General features: G+C 42.3%; 1 protein-coding gene across 5 annotated transcripts; it reads right to left on the reverse strand.

Annotated features, from left to right (window-relative positions):
• Positions 1–12,557: 12,557 nt before the first annotated feature.
• Positions 12,558–22,278, reverse strand: LOC311612812 (pancreatic alpha-amylase). Of its 5 annotated transcripts, none has more exons than XM_084866085.1 (14): positions 22,006–22,174; positions 21,845–21,883; positions 21,609–21,725; positions 21,350–21,440; positions 20,193–20,406; positions 19,701–19,847; positions 18,381–18,578; positions 17,736–17,966; positions 16,858–16,991; positions 15,967–16,089; positions 15,772–15,871; positions 14,475–14,593; positions 14,241–14,366; positions 12,558–12,783 (listed from the first exon to the last, which is right to left on the reverse strand). In XM_084866085.1, the coding sequence occupies exons 5-14, from the start codon at positions 20,358–20,360 to the stop codon at positions 12,594–12,596; spliced, it is 1,536 nt and encodes a 511-aa protein (XP_084722211.1). In that variant the 5' UTR covers positions 20,361–20,406; positions 21,350–21,440; positions 21,609–21,725; positions 21,845–21,883; positions 22,006–22,174; the 3' UTR covers positions 12,558–12,593. The 5 variants fall into 5 exon arrangements, with proteins under 5 accessions (XP_084722211.1, XP_084722208.1, XP_084722210.1 ...); XM_084866082.1 differs by having other exon boundaries at positions 21,609–21,735; XM_084866084.1 differs by lacking the exon at positions 21,609–21,725.
• Positions 22,279–24,283: the final 2,005 nt, after the last annotated feature.

A 24,283-nucleotide genomic window follows, 5' to 3' on the forward strand; every position in this document is an offset into this window, starting at 1 on the left:
ATTATTTTCTTCCTCCTTACTTTGGGCTTAGTTTGATCTTTTTCTAGTTCCCCAGGTGTAGTTATATTGTTTATTTGAGACTAGAGGCCCAGTGCACGAAATTCATGCATAGCAAGGGGGAAGTCCCCTCAGCCCAACCTGCATCCTCTCCAATCCGGGACCCCTCAGGGGATGTCCGACTGCCAGTTTAGGCCCCATCCTGAAACCGGCAATCGGATATCCCTGTCACAATCCTGGACTGCTGGCTCCTAATTGCTCACCTGCCTGATCATCCCCAACTGCCCCCTCCCTGCTGGCCTGGTCACTCCTAACTGCCCCCCCCCAGACCTGGTCACCCCTTACTGTACCCTTCTGCCAGTCTGGTTGCTCCTAACTTCACCCCCTGCTAGCCTGGTCGCCCCCAACTTCCCCCCTCTGCTAGCCTAGTTGCCCCTAACTGCCCCCCCCCCCCGCTGGCCTGGGTTCCCCCTCCCGCCCCCCCAGGACCCTCCACCAGCCTGGTCACCTCATATAGCCTGCTTTTCAGTCATTCAGTCGTCCCTCATAACCCCCCTGCTGGCCTGGTCATGGCAGCCATCTTCTGAGGGTGTGAGGGTCAATTTACATATTACCTCTTTATTATATAGGATATTTCTTGTTTTAATATACATGTTTATTGCTATACTTCTCCCTCCAAATTTTGCTGCACCATATAAGTTTTGGTATGTTTGTGTTTCCATTTTCACTTGTTTCAAGGTATCTTTTTTTTATATATCTTTTGATTTCTCCTCTGACGCATTGGTATGATATGGAACCACAAAGATCTGAAATATCCAAACCAATCTTGAGAAAGAAGAGCAAAGCTAGAGCCATCACATGTCCTGATTTCTCAGGACATTACAAAGCTATACTAATTACAGAAGAGTGGTACTCACATAAAAACGGGCACAGGGAGCACTGAGATAAAGGAGAAAAGCCGGAAGTAAGCACATACATGTACATTCAGTTCATCTTGGACACGTTGCCAGGAACACAAGATGAGAAGAGAACAGTGTCAGCAATGACGGTGTCTGAAAACCTGATGTCCACATGCGAAAGAAGGAAACTGGGCCTCTGTGTTTCCAAATTCACAAGAATCTATTCAAAATGTATCAAAGGCTTAAATGCAAGACCCGAAACCACAAAATGCCTAGAGCAAAACAGGCAGAGGCTGCTTGCCCTCAGCCTCGGCGATGGGTTCTTTGGGCTCTAACACCAGAAGCAGATACTGCAGAGTCAAAAACGGCTTCCGCTCAGCAAAGGAAGCAGCCAATCAAAGGCAAACACAGCCTGCAGGATGGGAGACAAGATCTGCAGGCCTTCTATCTGATAAGGGGTAAATCTCACAAATATATGAGGGACTCTTAAAATTCAGTGTCTTAAGAAATAATAATAAACTCATTGGAAATGGGCAAAGGACCTGAAGAAACATCCAGCGAAGAATCCGCAGGGCCAACAGGTTCATGAAAAGGTGCTCAGCCTCCCTGAGCATTAGGAAGAGGCACATCCAAACCTCAGGAGAGCTCAGGCAGATTTAATGTCTCCTTAAATTTACATAGGTATTGGACTCATCATGGAGATTTGTCCTCCTAATAGCCTTTTTACTTTTATGAGATTTCTCAAATTACCTATTTCTTTTAGTAGATAACTTAAAATTCTGTTAATGCAATAATAACTTTTGAAAATATTTTTCTAAGCTGCCTGAGCTATTTTCCACCTTAAAAACCTTTCCAGTTCCTCATGTAAGGTTTTTCCTCCAAAATTTCTGGAATGAAGAGAATGCAACCTTCCCTGACCCGTGCCTGGGCCCACTTATATTGGATGTATTTTCCGAGCCTCTTTGGCTGTCCCTAACATATGGGCTCATCCGGCACAGTGCTCATCTTTGAACAATAAAAATTGAGGACAGGGGTGACAGGAAAACTCACCCTAATTGGCAGTCTGTCAGCATTTCTCTGAGTGACATGCAGTGATGAAGTTGGCAGCAATACGAGCCTGGGCACACCTGACCTTGCAGTACGCAGAGCATCCATGGACCAGTGATGATTTAACTCTGTGAACCCCAAAATAAATATCTTTTTCTTAAAATATATATTTTAAAATATATTGTTATTGATTTCAGAAAGGAAGGGAGAGGGAGAAAGATATATATATAAATGATGAGAGAGAATCAAAGGTGGGCTGCCTCCTGCACGCCTCCTACTGGGATTGAGCCGAAACCCAGGCATGTGCCCTGACCGGGAATTGAACTGTGACCTCCTGGTTCATAGGATGATGCTCAACCACTGAGCCATGCCTGCTGGGTTAGATGCTATTTTTAAAGTTCCTGTATTAAAATGCAGCTTGGACTTTAATCATCTACCAAGGATGAGCTCAAGGATATCAACCTTTTCCAAAACCTAACATGACTTCAGCTAATTTGATGCAAGACACTAGGTCAGAGACAACAGTCACTTCCTAGCTCATGACCTCAGAAAACCTGCAACAGAGGAAACATTTGTATTTATATTTTTTAAAAGATCATTAAAATATCATAACGCAAAGCTCAGAACTTGAAAAAGTACTCAGCATCACTAAGCATTAGGAAGAGGCACTTTAAAACAACAAGGAGAGTTTAGAGTTTCTTGCATTTATATGCAATTTAGGATTTTTTTTTAAATCCTCACTCAAGGACATGTTTTTCTTTGATTTCAGAAAGAGAAGAAATGAGAGAGAGAGGAACATCGATGGGTTTTGACCAGTAATCAAACCTGCAACCTTTCATTATATGGGACAATGTGCTAACCCACTGAGCAATACCGACCAGGGTTAATATTTCTTAAAAATTATTTTATTATGGAATGTGGGTTCCAAATGGATTTTAGTAATTAATGACTCTAAAGGTTTGAATCTAGCACTGACTTTGGCACTCTCATTCAGGTGACCTTCGATATTTAAAAATAAACCTAATCTGGAAAATAAGGATTCTCAGGGGATTTTTTATAGGCGAAATCTATTCTGAAGCACCCACGCCCACTGTAGAGATTATGCATTGTCTTCCAAATATAGAAGGCAGCAATGAGCACCATAACTCATCCTTCACTCTGCGCATGTTTTGTGCCCCCTGCTCCCAATAAGCTTTATTAGTTCAATCTAAATTTCAATATTATGTCTTCACAAACATTTCTCATCCTGAGCCAAGTACCATAACATTGCATTGCCTTAGACGGTGGTCTTTCCTCTCCTGAAAGTTACTTTTCAATTATTTGTATTTCCTTGGCATTTAAAAACAATCTGCTCCCCAGACATGCAACCGTTTCCTAGAATCCCTTTTCATCAAATTCCCTCGGGGTCAAGCTACTCAGACAGTACAAAAGCTTTATTTTCCTAAAGTGACCTTTCCCACAAATCCCACCCGTGTCTTCATCTAATGTTTCCTGGTTTCTCCCAGCTGATGGGGTCCTACTGTCCTTGGACATGGTCATTCTATTCCAAGGCCCATTCCCATCTCTTCTGTGGGGGATTCTCTCTGTCTCAGAAACCTTCTCTTCCTCCACCTGGATTGGCTTACTCATTGGGGCTCAAGAAAAAGAGGGGGTACCCGGGAGTCACATATTTTTAGATTTCTGCACAGGTTACACATTGACTCTTCCCCACAAACTATGGCTGTGAGTGTGGCTGCCCGGAGGATTCTAAGTTGGAAACTGTTGCCCTGGGGATGTTCCCAATCTTGCTAGACTGTGCTTGCTCTCCCTGTGATGCTGGTCGTAGGTTTTCTAATAACAGCGAACGTGAACTTAGCCCTTCCTGTGAGCCAAGGTCTGCACTGGCCTCCGGGTTCCTCCTGGCAAGCTTATCAATAGGTGACACGGTCCCTGCTGGCAGAGGAGGACACTGAGGTCCCAAGAGCTCAAGTTGTTTGTCTCGGGTTCCTTAGCAGATCAGTCCTGTAATCAGAATCTAGATCAGCACCCCACCCCAGGCCCTCTGTCCACTGCCTGCCATTGGCTTTCTGGTGCTAAGCTTTTCATTTAGAAATGTTTCTCCCTCTTGAGCTGATAGTATTTTGATCCAGGAGCTGAGAACCAGTCGTTCTCTTCCTATGGAAGTGTTTATCCGCACCTCTTTTCCTTTCCATTTCTGGAATATTCATGATATTCATCCAGCATATCAATTTCAGGTCTCCATACTCACATCCTTGAGCTCATGCCTGCTGCTTTTCTGTTTCCCCAAAGCCTCTTCAAAATCATCAAAATTAAATGTTGGAATGCCTGGAATAATATTCTTATCTACTTATTTTCTCTCTGGTCTTTTTTCTCTATTTTCTGGAAGATTTCCTCAATTTTACATTCCAACATTCTTACAGAATTCTTATTTCAGTTATCACAGTTTTCATTTCAAGAATCCCATCCATGTGTATAAATATACTTCCATTTTCCTTCTTAAGTGTTCAAAAAAAATTAGGATTGTTTTTATAGTGTCAATTTATAATTCTGCTAGGTTTATTCTTAGGTATCTTATAGTTTCGTTGTTTATTGTAAATTATATTTCTTAAATTCCTTTTTCCAATGATTTTGGGTGGTTATAAAGAACGCTATTGATTTTGTGTTGCTGGAATTTTATGTTCCTCTCTTGTTTACTTTCCTTCCTTTGTTGAATAATCACTTTGCATGGGCCATCGGTACTCTCCTTTCTGGTTCTTACTTTAATTTTGAGTAGCTCTCCTACTCCCCCTAACACTGCGTGTATGCTGAGTGTGAGGAGGCCCTGTGAGCTGCGGCAGCTGCGTTTGGTGTATGTTGCCTCAGTAGACTTTTTTCTTCTAAACTTTCATGTCTGCTCTCAGATCATCTATTTTCATTGCGGTACCTTTGCCTGTCTCTCACCTCTTTTCAGAATGAGCTGAAAATCGGATGATGCATTAATGAAGCTTGTTGGGTTATAAGTTCCCTCCATGGTGCCAGAGAGTAATTTTATTCCCAAGGGAACACACAACATGGGACAGCCAGCTCCGACTCAGTGAGGGAGATACCTCATCCCGCATCACCCTTCTGCTCACGGTTTCAAGGTGCTGTCAATCAGGAGGTTCAGAGCAAGTCAAGTCGGGAAAGGCCTGTGGTGTCAGCAGCATCCTCAGAGGCAGATGTTCCTGAATGAACAGGAGCATCTGGCTCCCAACACGGCTGGATCTCCAAATAAGGTCCACGGGTTGCCTCACACAGTAGGACCACGAGGTATAACATGACTCCATTTAAAAAAATCAGAGCTGAAGATGGCTGCCATGCCTCAGAGAGTCTAGGATCTACTGGTTATAGGTAACCCTTAGCCAGGGACATGCTACAAAGGGCATTTCAGCCTGGCTGGCGTGGCTCAGTGATTGAGGTCACCTGTGAATCCAAGGTCACCCTTCAATTCCAGGTCAGGGCTCATGCACAGGTTGCAGGCTCCATCCCCAGTGCGGGGGAGGGGGGGGGGTGTGCAGGAGGCAGCTGATCAGTGATTCTCTCTCATCATTGATGTTTCTTTCTCCTTTCCCTCTGAAATAATATATATATATATATATATATATATATATATATATATATATATATATATATATATTTTTTTTTTTTAAAGGGCATTTCAGACATAAGGTTGTTTCTTCCTCCCACACACTAGGATTCCCTTTCCCCAGAAGCCCAGCTGACAGGGAGGCTAGACCAAGCCCCCGCCTTTGCCTGTGCAACACAATGAAAGGAAGTGCAATAAGATGAGGTGTGAACAGTCTCTCCAGTGGAAGGGCAGAGCAAATCTTGAGCAATATAACATTTGTCAAAAAAGAAGAGAGAGGAAAAGAAATATCCCAGGCAAATGGAATGACAGAGGGTTCTGGCACTGACAGGAGGCAGGAGTCCAAGGCGGAACTTGCCTGGGATTCCCACAGTGACGCCCCGGCTTACCGAATGGCCCGCTAGGAAGCGGAGGCTCCATTTTACCTCGCTTTGTATCTTGAAAAAGATTCTTCTCTAGCGAAGTCCCAGTGTCCCTCTTTAATTTCCATCTGACATTTATTCCGAGGTTAACAGATATTAATAATACAGACAACCAAAGAATATCAGCTACAATAAGACACTAAACAGAAAGAAGATAATTCCATAGCCTCTATTCCATGAGGACCCAAATCTGACAAGGGCCCAAAGTCCAACCAGGTGTAAGATTCGTGCCCTTAACTAGCTCAGTGCACTGTTGCACCATGGGGCATTTGAGGGAGACCCTGAGTGACACTGTTTCCCAGCGACATCTTTCCTGACGTGGTTTCCTTTCCCCCGGGATCTCAGAAGAACAAATTTCAGAAACAAAAGGCTTTGCCATAGAAAGCAGCATCATCGTGGAAGGCTTTGGGTTCAGATAAGTTTTCCAGTGCCAGGAATGAACACAGTATTGAATTAAAGTATATTTCAAAATCTAAGCATCCATACATTTAAATACGGTCATAATTGTATTGCTAACCTACCAAGTACCTTGAGCTGACTAAAGAAGAAAAGTCCATTCCCGGTAGAATTACTATTTTTTTATTTTTTATTTTTATTTTATTTTTTTTAATTCCCGGTAGAATTATTGATATGCAGGTGGAGTAGGGGTCTGGGAGCAGGGCTAGGTGCTAACATGAGCCCATTGTAAACAATCCCACAAAGCCAACAAGGAAGCCAAGACCCGGCCTGATGACTGAAACAGTTCTGACGCTCTCACTGCTGATGGTGAATGAGGGGCCCATTAAGGTAGGAACGCGCTTTGTGGTGAGTCTGGAAGGAAAGATTGGGAACATGAAGCCTAGCTCCTCCTCTTCCTGCTGGCCGTACCTTATTGTTGACAAAAATATCAAACTTTTTTTTTTTTTTTTTCCCTACAGAGCCTCTGCCCCGTCCAGGGGAGCCCTGCCCCACTGTAGGCTGCTGAGTGGGAAAATCAGATCCTTAGATTCACCATTAGGAATGCCACTTGCCAATCGGTACAGACTGTATTTTCCTAGATGGGCTTTTTAACAAAGGTGATATTTTGTCGTCTAACTTCATTATTCGTTTGTTTGCTTTTTCAATTAGTTTGACCCCAGGACTCAGAAAAAAATAATATTATGTATTCTGGGAGGTCTCTAGCTTGCACACTAAAGATGTTTTCATATAGTACCTCCAAAATGAAACATCTCTAAAACTGTGTTTTTCCAAAAGCATTTTCTTTCTCAGAAAACATTTTACTGAGATATAATTTTCTTTCTTTTATATTTATTGATTTATAAACCCACAACCAAGGTACATGCCCTTGACTGGAATCAAACCCTTCAGTCTGCAAGCCCACGCTCTATCCACTGAGCCAAACCAATTAGGGCTCTTTCTTTCTATCAGCTGTTTTGTGGCATGGATACAAATTTCTTCATTGGTTTGGTACCTTTTGGAATAAAAGGCAGAAAATGCTTTGTATTAAATGATGCTTTTTCTCTCCAGTGAAAATATTAAAAGTCTATGTTCATTGAAAGAGAATTTTGCAGGACATAATTCTATAGTTTAATTTTAAAGTGCACGAATACTCCTTGTGATATAGGAAAACATTTTATATCTGAACTTGCTCCTATGAAGCCAGCAGCATTACTAACACCATCAGCGCCTGGCAGGTTGAGGCACTTTGTTTAATCGCATGCTGTGCTTGTGTTGTCACTTGACTGACAGTTAAATCAAGGGGTGGTTCCATTATTTCCATCCCCAATTATATAAAAATAGTGAGCGGGAAGCAAGTTGTCATTCCCAATCAGTTATTTCAGCATGACAATAGGAGCCTGGCGCGGGGACTGGCAGGACAGACCCATGCCCTCAAAACTGATGGGCAGATTGGCAGACCTGGGAGCTAAGTAGAATCAGTGCCATTGCAACTACACGGCGGGGGGCAGGGGAGGAGGAGAGAAAACCATGAAGGTCATGTGCACTAACACGTCGTTAACTAACTCTGTCTTAATAGCAACATAGGAACGATAGTCACTAGCACTGTCGTTGGCAAACTGAGGCTCTCAAGCCACATGCTGCTCTTTGGCCCCTTGAGTGTGGCTCTTCCACAAAATACTACGGCCTGGGCAAGTCTATTTTGAAGAAGTGGCATTAGAAGAAGTTTAAGATTAAAAAATTTGGCTCTCTAAAGAAATTTCAATCATTGTACTGTTGATATTTGGATCTATTGACTTAGGAGTTGGCCGACCACTGCCTAGCACTTCCCCACGGCCACACCTGATTATCTCACACAGATAGTAACATCCTTTCTGTTCAGAAATGCCCTCCCTGGTGTCCACAAAGCCAACCGAACAGAAGAGTCTTGGTAGAAAATGCATTGTACTGGTTAGTTCCATTCTGCCTCTGCAGCCTCCTTTCCAATAGTATTCCGTACACCCTCTGCAGCCTCACTGATCCTCCATCGGTGCTCCGCCCCAGTCTCCTTCATCCTCTGTGCCTTGGTCATCAGCACTTGTATTCCTCTGGGCTCCTCTCCCCGTCCCCTTCCTTACAAATCCTCCTGGTCCCTATTGAGACCTTCCTTTCCCACACATTTTTCTCAGAGCCTCTCAGACCTGCCTTCTTCCAACTCAAACCACTTGCGGTCCATACTTACTTTGCATAACTTCACTTTCCTCTGTGTTCTATTTAATGTAGCCTATAGTTCTGTCTTTGTACCTAAGCATGGGTAACATATTTCAAAGTACCTCAGCGAGTGCTTGTACATTTAATAAGGACACCTTAGGTTTATTAATCCCATTTTCATTGGAACACACCTAATCTTCCTTACTTGTGGCCACATACCACGGGTAAGATCGGAACATACAAAGCCGAGGCTGAAATTTCTGATGTGGCATCCCTAGACCTAGAACAGAATTTGATCCTATGAGCTAGAACTGAATTGGAAACACTAACGCCAAAAGGAATGTTCTTTCTTTTTTTAATCCTCACCCAAGGATATCTTTTTATTGATTTGAGAGAGATAGACATCAATGTGAGAGAGACTCAAGGATCCTGCCCAGCCTGGGGCTAGGGATCAAACCTGCAACCCAGGTACATGCCCTTGACCAGGAATTGAACCTGTGACCCTTCCATGCCCAGGCCAGTCTCTAACCACTGAACACCACTGGCCATGGCCAAGCTGGGTTTTCTGTTAACTTTCAGCTAATGGCACACAGGTTGAACCTGACAAGATTTCAAATTAGAGTAGAATGTTGCCTTCTGCTCCAGTCCCAAGACTTTGTGGTTCTTTTTCTTCTTTTAATTCAATTTTAGGAGAAATATCGAATTGCTAGCCATCTTGACTGAGGAAATGAATGTTTTTTACACAGTTCCTCACTCAATACACCAAACTGAAATAGGAGTTGTCATTTTCATTTTACACATGAGGAAACTGAAGTGCAGAGAGGTGCTCCAAAAAAGGCCATGGGTTGAATTGATCATGAACATAGCATTGTTTGTTGACTGGAAAATGTCTTTAAAAGTATAGGAACATGGTGAGCTGGTCTTGGCGGATACGCCATTATAGGGAACTACTAAGCATCACCTTTTATTCTGGCGTAAGACTCGCTCTTTGTACCCAGATCCTTTCAACACTCCGAGTTCTACCTACAAACAGATTATGTAACTGGCCCTGAGGCACACTTCTTTCTTTTTTCTTTTCCCGGAATTTATGTTCAAGGACAAGAAGAGCAAATAGGCTGTATTTGCCCATCTGTTCAAGTTCTTGTGAAAGACCTTTAAAGGTATTTTCCCCTTCGGTTCTCTCCCCGCCCCCCACCCCCAGTATTGTGTGTGTGTGTGTGTGTGTGTGTGTGTGTGTGTGTTTAATTGGAGTTCTTAAATGATTTCTTCTAAAACCTTATGATTTTCTCCTGTAACAAATTATATGCTACATTTAATATATCTAGATTTCCCCCTTGATATCTAGTTTTCTGAAGACAGAGCTTTGTTATATAGTTTGAAACAAGGCAGTGTGATGGCTCCAGTTTTGTCTGTCTTTCTCAAGTTTGCTTTGATTATTCTGGATCTTTTTCGGTTCCATAGAATTCAGGATATTTTTTTCTATTTCCGTGAACAATGCCACTGGATTTTAATAGGGATTGCATTGAATCCTGGATCACTTCAGAGAGTGTGGATATTTTTAATAATATGAAAATATGAATTCTTCCAATGCAAGAACATGATACCTTTCCATTTACTTGTGTCTTCTTCAATTTCTGTGATGAGTGTCTTACAGTGTCAGTGTATAAATCTTTCACCTCTTTGGTTAAATGTATTCCTTAGCATTTTTATTTTATGCTATAGAATTGGATTGCTTTCTTAATTTCTCATTCGGATAGCTCATTGTTAGTGTGCAGAAACACAACTGACTTTTGCATGTTGATTTGGTATCTTGCCGCATAAACTGAATTTTATTGTTAGCTCTAACACTTTTTTGGTGGAGGCTTTAGGAATTTCCATTATGAGATCATGTCATCTGGAACCAGAGACAATTTTACTTCTTCCGTTCTGATTTGGGTGCCTTTTGATTTCGTTGTCTTGCCTGATGGATCTTGCTAGAATGTCCAGGGTTGTGGTGACTAGAAGTGGTGAATGGACACTTGTCTTGCTCCTAATCTTAGAGGAGGTACTTTTAGCTTTTCGTCATTAAATATAATGTTAGCTGTGGGCTTGTCATAATGACCTTTACTGTTCTGAGACACATCCCTTCTATATCAAATTTATTGAGAGTTTTTACCACCAAAGGTTGTTGAATTTTGTCAAATACCTTTTTCATTTCTATTGAGATCCCATGACATTTATGACCTGAGAAATCAGGGCTAACCAGGAATCAATAAAACTTGGGAAGAATGGGAGAGAGAATAAAAACATCTCTAACTCTAAGGTTATATCTTTACTAATAATTCTGTCCTAAAAAATGTTATCTTTTTCTTTTCTTTCTCTCATCATCTCAATTTATTTTACAAACAAGCATTGAGTGTTACATAATATGTGCCAGACACTGCCCTGAGACTAAAGTCTCCCTGAGACTGAGGGGGTAGAACAGTACAAATATACATCTGTGTGAGCCTTAGGTCAAACAGAAGATGAGCCCGTGAAAAAATGTGTGAAAAAAGAGCAGTCAGTGAGAGAAAAGGAAAAGTGGGAGACAGAAGAAGCACAGAAGCCAAAGGAGCCAAGGAAGCAATGTGGCTGAGCATTTTGAAAATTGGGGTAAAGTGATATAAGACAATGGTAGAGACGTACATTGGATTCGTCACATAAATGTTTTTGATGATGTTGATGAGAGAAGATGCAATGAAGTGATGATACTAGAAACTGAACAGTCAAGAGATAAAAAATGACTGGTTAAAATCACTGAAATACAAGCATACAAGTGAACCACTGCTGGGCAACGGGCGTTACTATCTACAAAGATGCCTACCTGGGTTTCTAGAAATTCCTTTTTTTTATGTTTATTGAATTTATTGGGGTGACATCTACACTAATAAAAGAGGAAGATGCAAATTGACTGTACCTTAGCTATGCCCACCAGACAATCAAGAGTGAGTACCGTATTTTCCGGCGTATAAGACGACCCCCTAATTTTACAGTTAAAACACAGGTTTAGGCCTATATTCGCTGTATAAGATTACCCCCCACTTCCGAGGCAACACCAGTTCTTTTTTTAATAGACTGCCTCTCTGACTCTGGCCAATCTGAGCAGGCTTTTTACTAGAACACAGTGTACATGTTCTGTACCCAAAGCTACACTGTGTTCTAGTAAAAAGCCTGCTCAGATTGGCCAGAGTCAGAGAGGCGGTCTATTAAAAAAGAACTGGTGTTGCCTCGGAAGTGGGGGGTAGTCTTATACAGCGAATATAGGCCTAAACCTGTGTTTTAACTGTAAAATTAGGGGGTCGTCTTATACGCCGGAAAATACGTGCCAGTTAACCCAACAAAGATGGCAGCTTAATTTGCATATGCAGGCACCGAGCAGCCAGGGGTGTGGCCGGTGTTCCCTACCGCCCCAGCTGCTCTGGGCCTCTAGGCAGTATGGGAAGGCAGAAAGGGGCTCTGGTCCAGAATGAAGGTGGTGCTGGCAGCCAGGGGAAGTAAGGCTCATTCTTGTATGAATCTTTGTGCATCAGGTCTCTAGTTGGTTAATAAAATTATATCGGTTTTAGGTGTACACTCTATAATGCATCATCTGTGTATTGAATTGTGTGTTCACCACTGAAAGTCAAGTCTCCTTCCATCACCATTTATATCCCTTTACCCTCTACTATACGCCCCTTTCTCTCTGGTAATCACATACTCTTGTCTGAGTCTGAGTTTGGGGTGTTTTGTTTTGTTTTGGTAATCCCTTTACCATTTTCACCTAGCCCCTCAACCCCGATAAATAGGCTAATGTGAGTCTTCTGAAATAAAACTGTTGATTGTAATTATCTTATAATTGTATAACTATGTGCGTGTTTATGCTTTTCAAGTTGGTTACTTATAGCTTTTACAAAGAAATGAATGAGTGACAAGAATTTATATATGTAAAAAAAGAAACACACATGGTTAATTCTCTGCGGTCATATGTATTTAATTCAAATCTTATAATTTAGATTCCGCATGAATTGCAATAAATGGATCTTCAGCACTGTTACTGATAGAGAAGTGAGCGTTGCCGTCAGCAGAGACGTAGATTTTGATTCCTGTACACTTGTCACCAATTTTATCTCCAGAAATAACATCGCAGTAGGTGCCAGCAGGAAGACCCGTTTGCAGATAGGAAGATAATGGCCTGTAACAGAAACGTGAAGATTTAACTTGAGCTCAACACCATGAAAACCAAGCTCACAGGTGACCTCTGTAACGAGCGGCTGCCCTTCATGCCATGGACACCACACAGTCAGGTCTCAGGGAGAAGAGACTTCAACACAGAGACCTCCCTGTGGACGAGTTCTCTCAGGAACAGAAGGAATGCTCTAGGAGACAGCAGCTGCCTGGTCCACAGGGAATACTGCCAAGTACGACGGTGGAGAACTATTGGTGAAGACTTGAATTGTACGGGCTCCCTCGGGTAAAGACTTGAATTGTACGGGCTTCCTGAAGTGCCTGCCAGGTGTGGCTCAATGGCTGAGCATTGGCCTATGAACCGGGAGGTCAAGGTTTGATTCCTGGTCGGGGCACATGCCCCATTTCAGGTTCAATCTCCAATAATGGGTGTGTGAGGAAGCAGATCAATAATTCTCACCACTGATGTTTCTTTCTCTCTCCCTAACTCTCTGAAACTAACAAAAATATATATTTTGGAAAAGTACTTCCTGCGGTACACAAATATTTAAAATAGGTCCTCATCTGAACTTCAAGAAATACAAATTACTTTCAAAATTTTTAATTTGGTTATGCTTTCCAAAAATATTTTCTTTTGTACAAGAGGCCAAAATGAATTTGGGCTGGAGCTAAAAATAATCTAACATTTCTTTGGAGAAGTGTATGGTTTTAAACAGAAAGCTGTTTGCATACATTTATTTTGCTTCTCCCATCCGAAAAAGACAGAAACTAAAGGACGAACCACAAGAAGAGATATACTGGGTTCTTCTTGTTGTCCGTGGAATGTAATTTAGGCTGGAATGAGCTGAGCATAAATAGAAGTTGCCCTTGGATGAAGACATTTCAGCAGCTTGCTAAGAGGTCTAAGCCATGCTCTTGTCTCGAGTGTAAAAATCAGCTCTCCTCAGGTGAATCGCGGACCCGAAGATACATATTCAGTACACATATGCTTTGAAAAATGATGGCATGGAGAGCCAGAAGCAAAGGAAAGGACCAGAGAACAGATAGGAGACTAGTTGAGAAAAAGAGCTAGAAGAAGGTATTTCAGTGCTGGGCAGTCATCTTCCATCATTTACATAAAAGGGTGTCAGGCGACATGTTCATGTAGTGACTTCACCACCTGTACACTAACATGGGTGGATGTGTGCGCACAGAATGTGCCTGGTCCCTGCACATGATACACAAGGTGCACAGACACCGGTCTTCTGAGAACAGAGAGCCCTCGTCACGAGGAGACCAAAAAGATCAAAATAATAGGAACCATCATTTTTTTCTTTTTCTGGCTCATTTCCCATCTCTATGATTGTCATCCATTGACTAAAGAATCTTTCTGATATTAAAGAAAATGTAAATGAGCAGCAAGAGAAAAGAATAAACCCGGAACACGTTAGTGTGAAATATAATTTCTGATGGATATCGACTTACCAATCATCATTGTTAAAGATAATGAAGCCTTTGTTTCCTCTTCCAAAAGCTACTTGGTTGCTACCATTATCCCACCAGTTGGTAAAAGGTTCGCCGTCAACCACATTACGGAACATAACCATGTTCCTGAAAGCAAAACACGGTAGGATTGCTATGCATACTTCAGCAGTTTCACAGAAAATGTTAGGCAAGTTTATTATTAGAGGATCTCTCCCAATAAGGGAGGGGCCCCACCTGATCTGACGCCAGCGATGCTCACACACCCAGTCATTGCCGCAGGTGGTGTCTGGGTTGATGGTGACTTCTTTAATTACTCCATTCGTGTTTGGTGGCCCAACCCAATCATTAATATCCTTCATTAGATAAAAGAATAAAAAAATGCTCAGATTTTAAATATTAGTGTTCTCCGCTATGCCAAATCCAATCTCCTATTTGTCTTTAGAGTGTCTTCATGTAGAATCCAACTCCTTCAATAGCCATCAGTTCTCATCACCTTCCCTCCGAATTCTTATTCTCTAGTGCCATGTTTCAAAAGTTTAAAAAAAAAAAATTCTTTCTGTATGGGAAAGTTCATTTATTTATTCAACAAATATTTATTAAGAATCTCGCATATGCCAGGCACTATGGACACAGGCCAACAAATTCCTCACTTCATGCAATTTACATTCTATTAAGAGAAGATACAATAAATAAGAAAAATCTATTCAATTAAGGACCTTGGATGCTACTCTGAGTGATCGGGGAAGTCATTACTATAATGTAAGCTCTATGAAGGCAGGACTTGTTATATGTTTTGTTCATTGCTGTGTCTCCATGGTCAAGAATGATGCCTTGTTTATGTTTGTTGGATCAAAAAAGGTAAACATTTTTAAAGCCTGGCTGGTGTGGCTCAGTGGTCGAGCATTCAACCTATGAACCAGGAGGTCTCAGTTCGATTCCAGTCAGGGCACACGCCAGGGTTGCAGGCTCAATCCCCAGTAGGGGCCATGCAGGAGGCAGCCGATCAAGGATTCTCTTTCCTCATTGATGTTTCTGTCTCTCCCTCTTCCTCCTCTCTGAAATAAATATATATTTTTAAAAAATTTATGCAAATGAGTGAATTTACCAATTTTTTTTTCTCATCTGGATCTTTCCCAGTATACTCTGCACATTTCTGTTCTTTAATACATATATGATCCTTCTTATAAAATACTTTGCCTATTTAACCTGAATTCAACTATATATATATTTTTTTTTTTGCCTTTAATACAATTTTTTAAAAGTATTTCACCAGTATTTATATTGCTTAAACTATGAACAGGTGCTGTTTTAAGTTCTTTACAAGTGTTCACTTGTAATCCACATGCCAGCCAAGTAGTAGCAGGTACTTATAAGAGGTACCAATTATCACATTGCTAACAGAGGCCTGCATCAGCTTACACTTAAAGAGTTGATAAACAGATAATAAATGTAACAGCATCAGGTAAACTTAGAACAAAACTGCCTTCCTTGTCTTGAGGAAAAAAGTATGTTGCATGACACCAACACTTACTCTTCCATTCTCAAAATACCTCGGCCACCGGAAGCTGGACATGACACGTGTGAACCCATAGGGATGGGCGAGCATAAATGCCACTCCCATTTTGTAGAGTCTGGAAGTTACAAAAGGATGCCATGGTCAAAGGAAGCAGTGTTTTCAGTATTGTTAAAAGGCAGGGGGAGAGCAGATGGAGAACTCTGTTCCGACCTGGGGTCCCAGAAGGTAAGGATGGACGCGCCTCCAGCGCCGTGTCCCCGCTGGTTGTCATGGTTGTCCACGAAGACGAGGGCTCTGTCGGAAGGCATGAAGCCCCAGCCTTCTCCCCAGTTCCTGTGCACACACACACACACACACACACACACCATAGAGTAACTTACATGCGCGTTTCTTTCAGTACATAATGACATTCTCTAATTGAAATACAAATAAATAATACAACAACAAATATATACAAGTAGTAGAGGAATAAACTCACAACCATAAACCTACTTCTGCCTGCCCCTGCATATATTCTATATAGATACAGCTCTGCTATCTATGAATACATTCCATATGTGCACATGTGCCCGTGTCTCTTGTATTACATTCATGTTACAGGTATTTCTGTAATTGTAAGAGTCCCTTTGAAAGTCTTAGGGAATTATAATTGAGATGGGCTTCAGAAGGATCAACATCCATCTCATGCAGAACAGCAAAGCAGTTTAAAAGAAGGTTTCCATGTTTGCATCTATAATACAGACATTTTAAAATGTGAAACCATTTGATAGGATGCTCGTAATTGCCACAGCATGGCCACATTGTAGGGACTTTCTTAACGACTGACCATTTTGATAACAACCTGGACCTCCCAGGTCAGCTTAGGAGAACCATGTAAGCCATAGATGAGAACCCCAGGTGATGGGTTTCTAGACATACTGGGACAGACATTCTCAATAATAAAGATGATCCGTTCACGTCTGGGGAGCTAGCACCCGTGTTATTGGTAACTGAATCCTCGCAAGAGTCTACATAAGGTCTTCATAAGATAACACCTGTCAGCATAATGTGATATGTACTAAGTCTGTAAAGTGATTCCAAGAACCAGGCTGTGCCACTCACCTCAGATAGGCCATCCTTTCCCCATCCCACTTGCGCAGCACTGTGCCCAGTTTGGCACCATACTTGAACTCTGTCACGCGGCCGATGTCGAAGTATTCGCTGCTCTTAATGGACTCACCACCCAGATCGATTACCTGGAAGAATTATTCAAGTCAGAAGAAATGTAGGGGGAAATGCCGTTTTAGGTCAGACTTTAACCAACCAGTGAGTGTCATATAGAAAACGGCTTTAGCCCACCTGGCATGGCTCAGTGGTTGAGTGTTGACCTATGAACCAGGAGGTTACAGTTGGATGCCTGGTCAGGGCACATGCCCAGGTTGTGGGCTCCATCCCCAGTGTGAGGCGTGCAAGAGGCAGCCTATCGGTGGTTCTCTCTCATCACTGATATTTCTATCTCCCCCTCTCCCTGCCTCTTTGAAATCAATAAAAAAAAATATTTTAAGTGGTCTTAAACAATTTATGTTAACTTGACATGCCCCAGATAATTCTGCTTATACCAAGATTCTCATTTTTGTTGTTAAGGTATTTACTACAATATTAAAAGTGACTAGCTAAGGCGGCCTGATGTCCTGTGAAAACCCGGACCTAATGGAGTCTTCCTCGGGGCATGTGCAGGAGGCAGCTGACTGATGATTCTCATCGTTGATGTTTCTATCTCTCCCTTGCCCTTCTTCTTTGAAATCAATAAGAAATATATATTTTAAAAAAAAAAAAAAAAAACACTGTCCTCTACAACGGATTCCTATTCTGTGTAGATGAATCAGTTCCTCCCGTACAGAAATGATATTTTAATGAGATATGTCCCTTATTTTCTGGTGAATTAAGCTACATTGTGTCTGCACACACATGTCTCCACACACACATATGTGTCCACGCACCTCCTGGTAAATGAAAGCTTTACTTCCCTCGGGGAACCAGGTGGTGTTCAGATGATGCAGTTTATCCATAATGGCCTTCATGTCCCCGGGCCACATGTGCTTGGAGGCATCGATCCGGAAGCCGGCCACCCCGATGTCAATGAGGTAGTTCAGATACTCGGCCACCTTGGAGCGCACGTAGTCTTTCTCCAGGGCAAGGTCAAGAAGACCGACCAGACGACAGTCTCTGACCTATGGAGGCAGGAAGTTCGTGATGGATGCATAAGACACGGTGTCCCCACCTGAGAACCCACGTGGCCAGTCATTCATTTGTTCATTAACAGGCATCTCTATAGCGTCGCGTCCGCCTCGGGCACTGGGGCCATGGACACCCTGGTCTGGACACACCTTTGAGGTGCTTGCTAGTGTGAAAACAGAGCACGAAGGAAGTGAAGTGGCTGAGCTTTTCACTGGGAATCAGTCACATGGAGAGAGGGTGGTACCTATTGCTCTGAGTTGCTTTATTTTTATCCAGTCAGACTTGGAGCCCTGTTTTCTTAACTACGGAAGCTAAGGTGGCACTGCAGTGGAGATCAGTGAGCTGCGCGCAGATAAAGGCAGATCACGGGAGCTCTCTATTCCGATCCCCGTGGTGTTTCTAATTACCTGGTAAGGGTCATTGTAGTTCTCGATGTCCCCACTTGGAGTTCTGCATTTACCGTCATTGAAATCCCAGGCAGAGAACGGGACGGAGGGGAAGTCGCGGCTCCAGGGGTTGAAGAAGCTCCCGCAGGTGCTGCTCTTCCCCGGGGTCACGCCGTTGCCGCACATGTGGTTGATCACGGCGTCCACGTAAATATGAACCTGCAAGGCAGCGCGTCCGGTTCAGTGTGACGGATGGGAGGGAGCCACCATGACATTGCCGCCTGGAGCTGACAGCATGTTCATGACATTCCCAACTAGTTCTTCTTTTACATTATAACGCAGCTGCCTAGGAGACTATAAGTAAGGTGTGCGAGGAAATGAACCGAAGACCTACATGCATGCCAGCCACAACCCAGATGTTTCCCTACATGTAAATGAACAGAACCAGACTCCAGTGCCTACGAACAAAGGCAAGGAGCCTTTGTTGGGGAGGAAGGAGGAAGAGGAGGAGAGATTGCTGATCTTTGGAAGGTCCCTGGGTTGTGCTCTGCTACCGACTCAGCCGCTGAAGACTGGGCGGTAAACATAGTCTCTTACTGTGTTCCTCATCTGGAGGGATCCTCCTTTTACCATCAAACAGCCTGTGGGGAAGAAGACTCGGGAATTATGGATGGAGACACCAGCCATGCAGAAGGCACCCAGACATTGTCGCTGGAATTTCCAATTTCTGACTAGAAAGTATTCCCTGGAAATCTGTACAGTTATAAGGGTTAAAGGTTGATTTTTGCTTTATAAACCCCAACTTATGTCTTGGTAGATAAATGGCACACATACAAAGAATGATAAAGACTGAAATATGCCGAAGCCAGTTTGGCTCAGTGGATAGAGCATCGGTCTGCGGACTGAAGGTTCGATTCCGGTCAAGGGCATGTACCTTGGTTGCGGGCACATCCCCAGTAGGGAATGTGCAGGAGGCAGCTGGTCAGTGCTTCTAGCTTTCTATCCCTTTCCCTTCCTCTCTGTGAAAAATCAATAAAATATATATATATATTTAAAGACGGAAATATAAGCTACAATTAAACTTTAGTTACAGGTAAAGCATAAAGTAAAATAAAAAATATGGGAAATTTCTCAAAAGGAGCAAGAGACGGAGGGCAAGCAGAGAGAAATTATATTTTTACGTAATTTATTTATTTTTAAAATGTATCTTTATTGAAAGTATTACAGATGTGCCCCTATATTCCCTCATTAACCCCCTCCAGCTTGCACCTGTGGCCCGCCCCCCAGGCCTTCACCACACTATTGTCTGACAGATATTTTAAAGAAAACGAAATCACTTACTCCAACGTTGTTACACCTGGTCACCATGTCTCTGAATTCATCCTCATTTCCTGATCTTGTACATAACTTGTAGCTAATCGGTTGGTATCTTTCCCACCAAGGTCTTGAAGGGTTATTAATGATCACATTTTCATTGGGTGGAGAGATCTACAAAGAAAACCATCTTAGGTATCACATGGTGGCTTACTTGGTATCACTGGATGGTCTAGGAAATAATCAGTGACCTTAGATTCTTTCTCAATCTTTGTATAAACTGCTTCATTTTTTAATAAGCAGGGGACACCATTAACAGTCTATTGGTGATATCCTGCTGAGAAGAGAGTATACCAGAAACAGAACCTAAAGCTGCTATCAATACTAAATTGTGTATGTTCCTCACAAAACTCCTCGGAGGGCATATAAAATACAATTTCTGAGCTTCGCAGACACAGAGGAGACCATCGGCTCTAAAGCCCCGCCAACCCCAAGGTGTACACCATGAGCCATACCCACCTGCACCCCTCCGAATCCTTTGGGACCCAAGTACCGCTCACACTCAAGGGCAATGTCAGCCCAGCGCCACTCAAACAGGTGGACAATGGAGGTGCGCCCAGGCTTGGTGTTGGGGGCGTACTGAGCCCAGCAGAACCCCAGGGCTGAGAGCAACAGCAAGAACTTCATCTTGGCTCGGCGATGTCAGGGTTATTTCCAGGAACTATTTATATTCCTGCAAGAAGTGTGCTTTACAAAGTTAATGTTCATACGAGCAAATACTCGGGCACAAATGTTTACTCATAATCTGAAAGGTATTATCAATAAATCATGAGATTGTCCAGGGAAAGAATCCAGCTGACCTCTGAGAACCTTAATGTTTTCTTTATTGGGGAATATCAGCCTTTGTAACATATGGCACTTTATATACATAAAAAGGAGTCCCCAGTCATATATTATTTACTTAGCATTTGATTTTATTTCCAAAGTCCTTCAAAGATAGAAGGAAAAGAACAAGCAAGAGTCAACTACATTCATAGTCAGAATGTTGCCTTAGGCCTGGCCGGCCTGGCTCAGTGGTTGAGCGTCAAACTATGAACCAAGAGATAAAGGTTGGATTCTAGGTCAGGGCACATGCCTGGGCTGCAGGCTTGATCCCCAGTGTGGGGCATGCAGCAGACAACCAATCAATGATTCTTTCTCATCATTGATCTTTCTATCTCTCTCTCCATCTCCCTTCTTCTCTGAAATAAAAATATATATATATATATATATATATATATATATATATATATATATATATTTTAAAAATTGTTACCCCTAGTCCTAATTTCTCAATTACTTAAATTTCTGCACTAAGATTTAAGAAACTATTTGGCAGTTGAAAGTCTATGAATTAAGCAAACAACCTTTCACTTCTCCATCAAATCATGTGCTTAACGCAATGTCTAAAAAAGTAATGTGTGAGTGTGTGTGCTTTTTCTTTACCCCAGCCCCAGCAATCTCACTTCTCAGACAGATACAAATATATATTTTAACATGTACGTGAATTAACATTAACCAAGGACAGAAAGTTACCTACTCTTGTCATTCATAGTCATTAGTCTCGATGCTTTATAAATATCTTTATAGCAAGTAACTTAATGAAAGCATTGTTAAAAATTTTAACGGAGAAATACCTCCAATGTCACATCTATGTCTGTTATTTCATCGCTTGTATTTCTCTCTGGGCGTTTTTATATTTTTCTGTTTTCACAGTTTTCAAATATTCTAAAACATAGGTAGTAATAAGTCAAGGTAATGGCTTCTCTTCTAAAGATAGTCACAATCCCTCTAAGTTTTCCATGGAATCTCATGTACAATTTTCTTAAAACATTGCCCTGTCGCCTATGAGCCCTCCCTCTACCAAAAGAAAGGAGAAATAAAAGAGAAATGCACCTGAGATCAGGATAGTAAGTCACGTGGGAAGGTTAGAGAAGAGAAGGCAGAGTCAAGTTTGCCTACAGCTCTCGGCAGGGAGCCACATTTTGAAAGAAGGTTCCACGCATTTCAAATCTAAATAGGACTTTTAGAATCAAGGTCATAGAATGGGAGGGGATTGATAATTCTCAGGGGGAAAGGGGCATCTGTGGGGGGGGAGGGGTACGGGAAGAGACTGGACAAAAATCTTATACCTGTGCTGCTGGGCATTGAAACTCGAGTTGTCAACAAACCTAAAATAGATTGTGCCACTTTAACTCTATCGACTCCTATGCCAGAAGCCACTTATTTCAAGACAGAAAAGGGGGGACGGTATTATATGAAAGTAGAAAAAGCAAACAGTAACATAACTTACCACATCGACTTCTGTAAGCCAGCAATCTCGCAAATCCTCCGTTCAGTCTCTTTTGAAGCGTACAAATTAAGGAAACAAACAGTGATGAATTGCCCAAATTCCTCTTCCCTTTAAGTCATTGCTCTGAGGACCCTGCTGAGTTCTCCAAACCCACATGGTACCAGGTCTAGCCTTAGCCCCACTTGGCATCAGGTCAGGCCTGGGCTCCCCTCCCTGTCTCCACCCCCTGCAGCCCTCAGCCTCTCCTCTGCCAGTTTGCTTTCGTTTTGTCCTTTCTCTTCCTCAGGAGCCTCTCCGGATCTCAACAACCCGTGCTTTTCTGAGTGGTTTATATTAATCCACTGCGGGGAAATTGCTAAAACAAACAAACAAACAAACAAACAAAAACACCCTTAAAGACAGCTTAGAATATCATGGTGTTAAATGAGTTGTGTAGCATAAGTGTGACTAGAATGTAAACAAAGTCTCTAAACCAAAAATCTAATTTTGAATGCAAGCTTTGCCATCGGCTCTGTGAGCCTGGAAGAAAACCACGAAGCCTGTACATTATATGCCCATCCTCGTTTATCTAATTGAAATCATGGTATATGTTAAATGCTCAAAAGTAACTACAAACAGCTAGCAGCACGCATCCAATGCTACTGCGTGCCATTTCCATGTATTATTGTTTTGATTTCTCACATGTGTGTAAATGCAAAAGCGAGCTATGCTTATACCCATTTTTTTAAAATATACTTTATTGATTTTTTTACAGAGAGGAAGGAAGAGGGATAGAGATTTAGAAACATTGATGAGAGAGAAACATCGATCAGCTGCTTCCAGCACACATCCTACTGGGGATGTGCCTGCAACCGAAGTACATACACAATTGAACCTGGAACCCTTCAGTCCATAAGCCAACGCTCTATCCACTGAGCCAAACCAGATAGGGCTGTACCAGTTTTAATACTGAGACATTAAGTCATTTGGCCAAGGTTAAATTTTAGTAAGTGTTCAGATTGAGAATAAAAACCAAAGAGTGTGACTGCATAGTGAGCTTGTCCCCCAGTCCTATCAGTCTGTCACTGGGTGTTATTGACAACGAAGAGAGTATTGTATGTGAAGATATTCTGGCATCTGGACATGTGTTTGGCTAGTAGTTACTGTTAGTCAGACATGAGCAGAGCAAGGACGCTGGGCCAGGTGCCGAAACTCACCAGGGCAGAAAGCCCCGGATGCTCAGCAAGGGGCAAAACTGGGAACACAAGGACTGCCCCCTCCCAGGGCTACCTCCCCTCCCCTAGAGCGGTGGTCGCCAACCTTTCGGACCTCTCGGACCACCAGTGGTCCGCAGACCACCAGTTAGAGTGTGGCTGCCCGTGGGGGTAGGAGAGCCACAACCCCTGAACAAGGGGTTCACATCCTTAAACTGGAACCCTGCATTTGGAATCTATGCCAGCTTCACTTCAGCAACATGCCAGAGCTGCCATTACAGTTCTCTGCCCACTTCTTTTCATTGTTGAAGTCCCCAAACTACACCTTTCTACGTGATGTGCCCCCGCACATATTTGAAATGCATTAGTCTCTTAAATTATGTGGAAAATGTGTGGAGTTACAAACCAGTTACAATACCAACTTATGGGCTAATTTTTTTTTTTAAATGTATGCTTCTTAAATAATGTGGAAAACAACTGTAGTTATAAACCACTGTTACAGTAATCCTAGCTCTTGTAATTGCCCATCATTTCCTTTATTGTGATCTGAATTTCTCCAGATGGCTTTGAGCTCCCGTCTCGTTCCCATTCATTTCACACTGCCAGAGCCCCTTAAGCATTTCTTCCAGTGCAGGTTTATCTGGGACTGTCTTATTTCTCTCTGAGTTTTGAAGACAGTTTTGCTACGCATAGGGTTCCTTGCTGGTTTTTTTTCTTTTAGCACTTTGAATATATTAGTCTACTGGCTTCTGAGAAATTTATTGAGAATCCCTAATATGTGACAGTTCACTTCTCTTGCTTGCTGCTTTCAAGATTCTTTTATAAAATTTAATTATGTGTGTCAGTGTGGGTTTCTGAATTCATCTACTTGGAACTTGTTGAGCTCCTTAATGTTTATATGCATAACTTTCATCAGATTTGAGCAGCTTTCAGCCCTTTATTTCCTCAAGTACTCTGTCCCTTTCTCTCTCCCTCAGGGACTCCTACAGAGCATAGCTTTAAAATGAGTCTTAAAATTAGGTAATCTAAGTCATCCAGTTTGTTTTTCTCAGAATCGTGCTAGTTATTCTGGTTCGTTCATTTTC

The sequence above is a fragment of the Pipistrellus hanaki genome (assembly GCF_964339955.1).
Source record: "Pipistrellus hanaki genome assembly, chromosome: 18".
In the NCBI taxonomy this organism is placed as follows: Eukaryota; Metazoa; Chordata; class Mammalia; order Chiroptera; family Vespertilionidae; genus Pipistrellus; species Pipistrellus hanaki.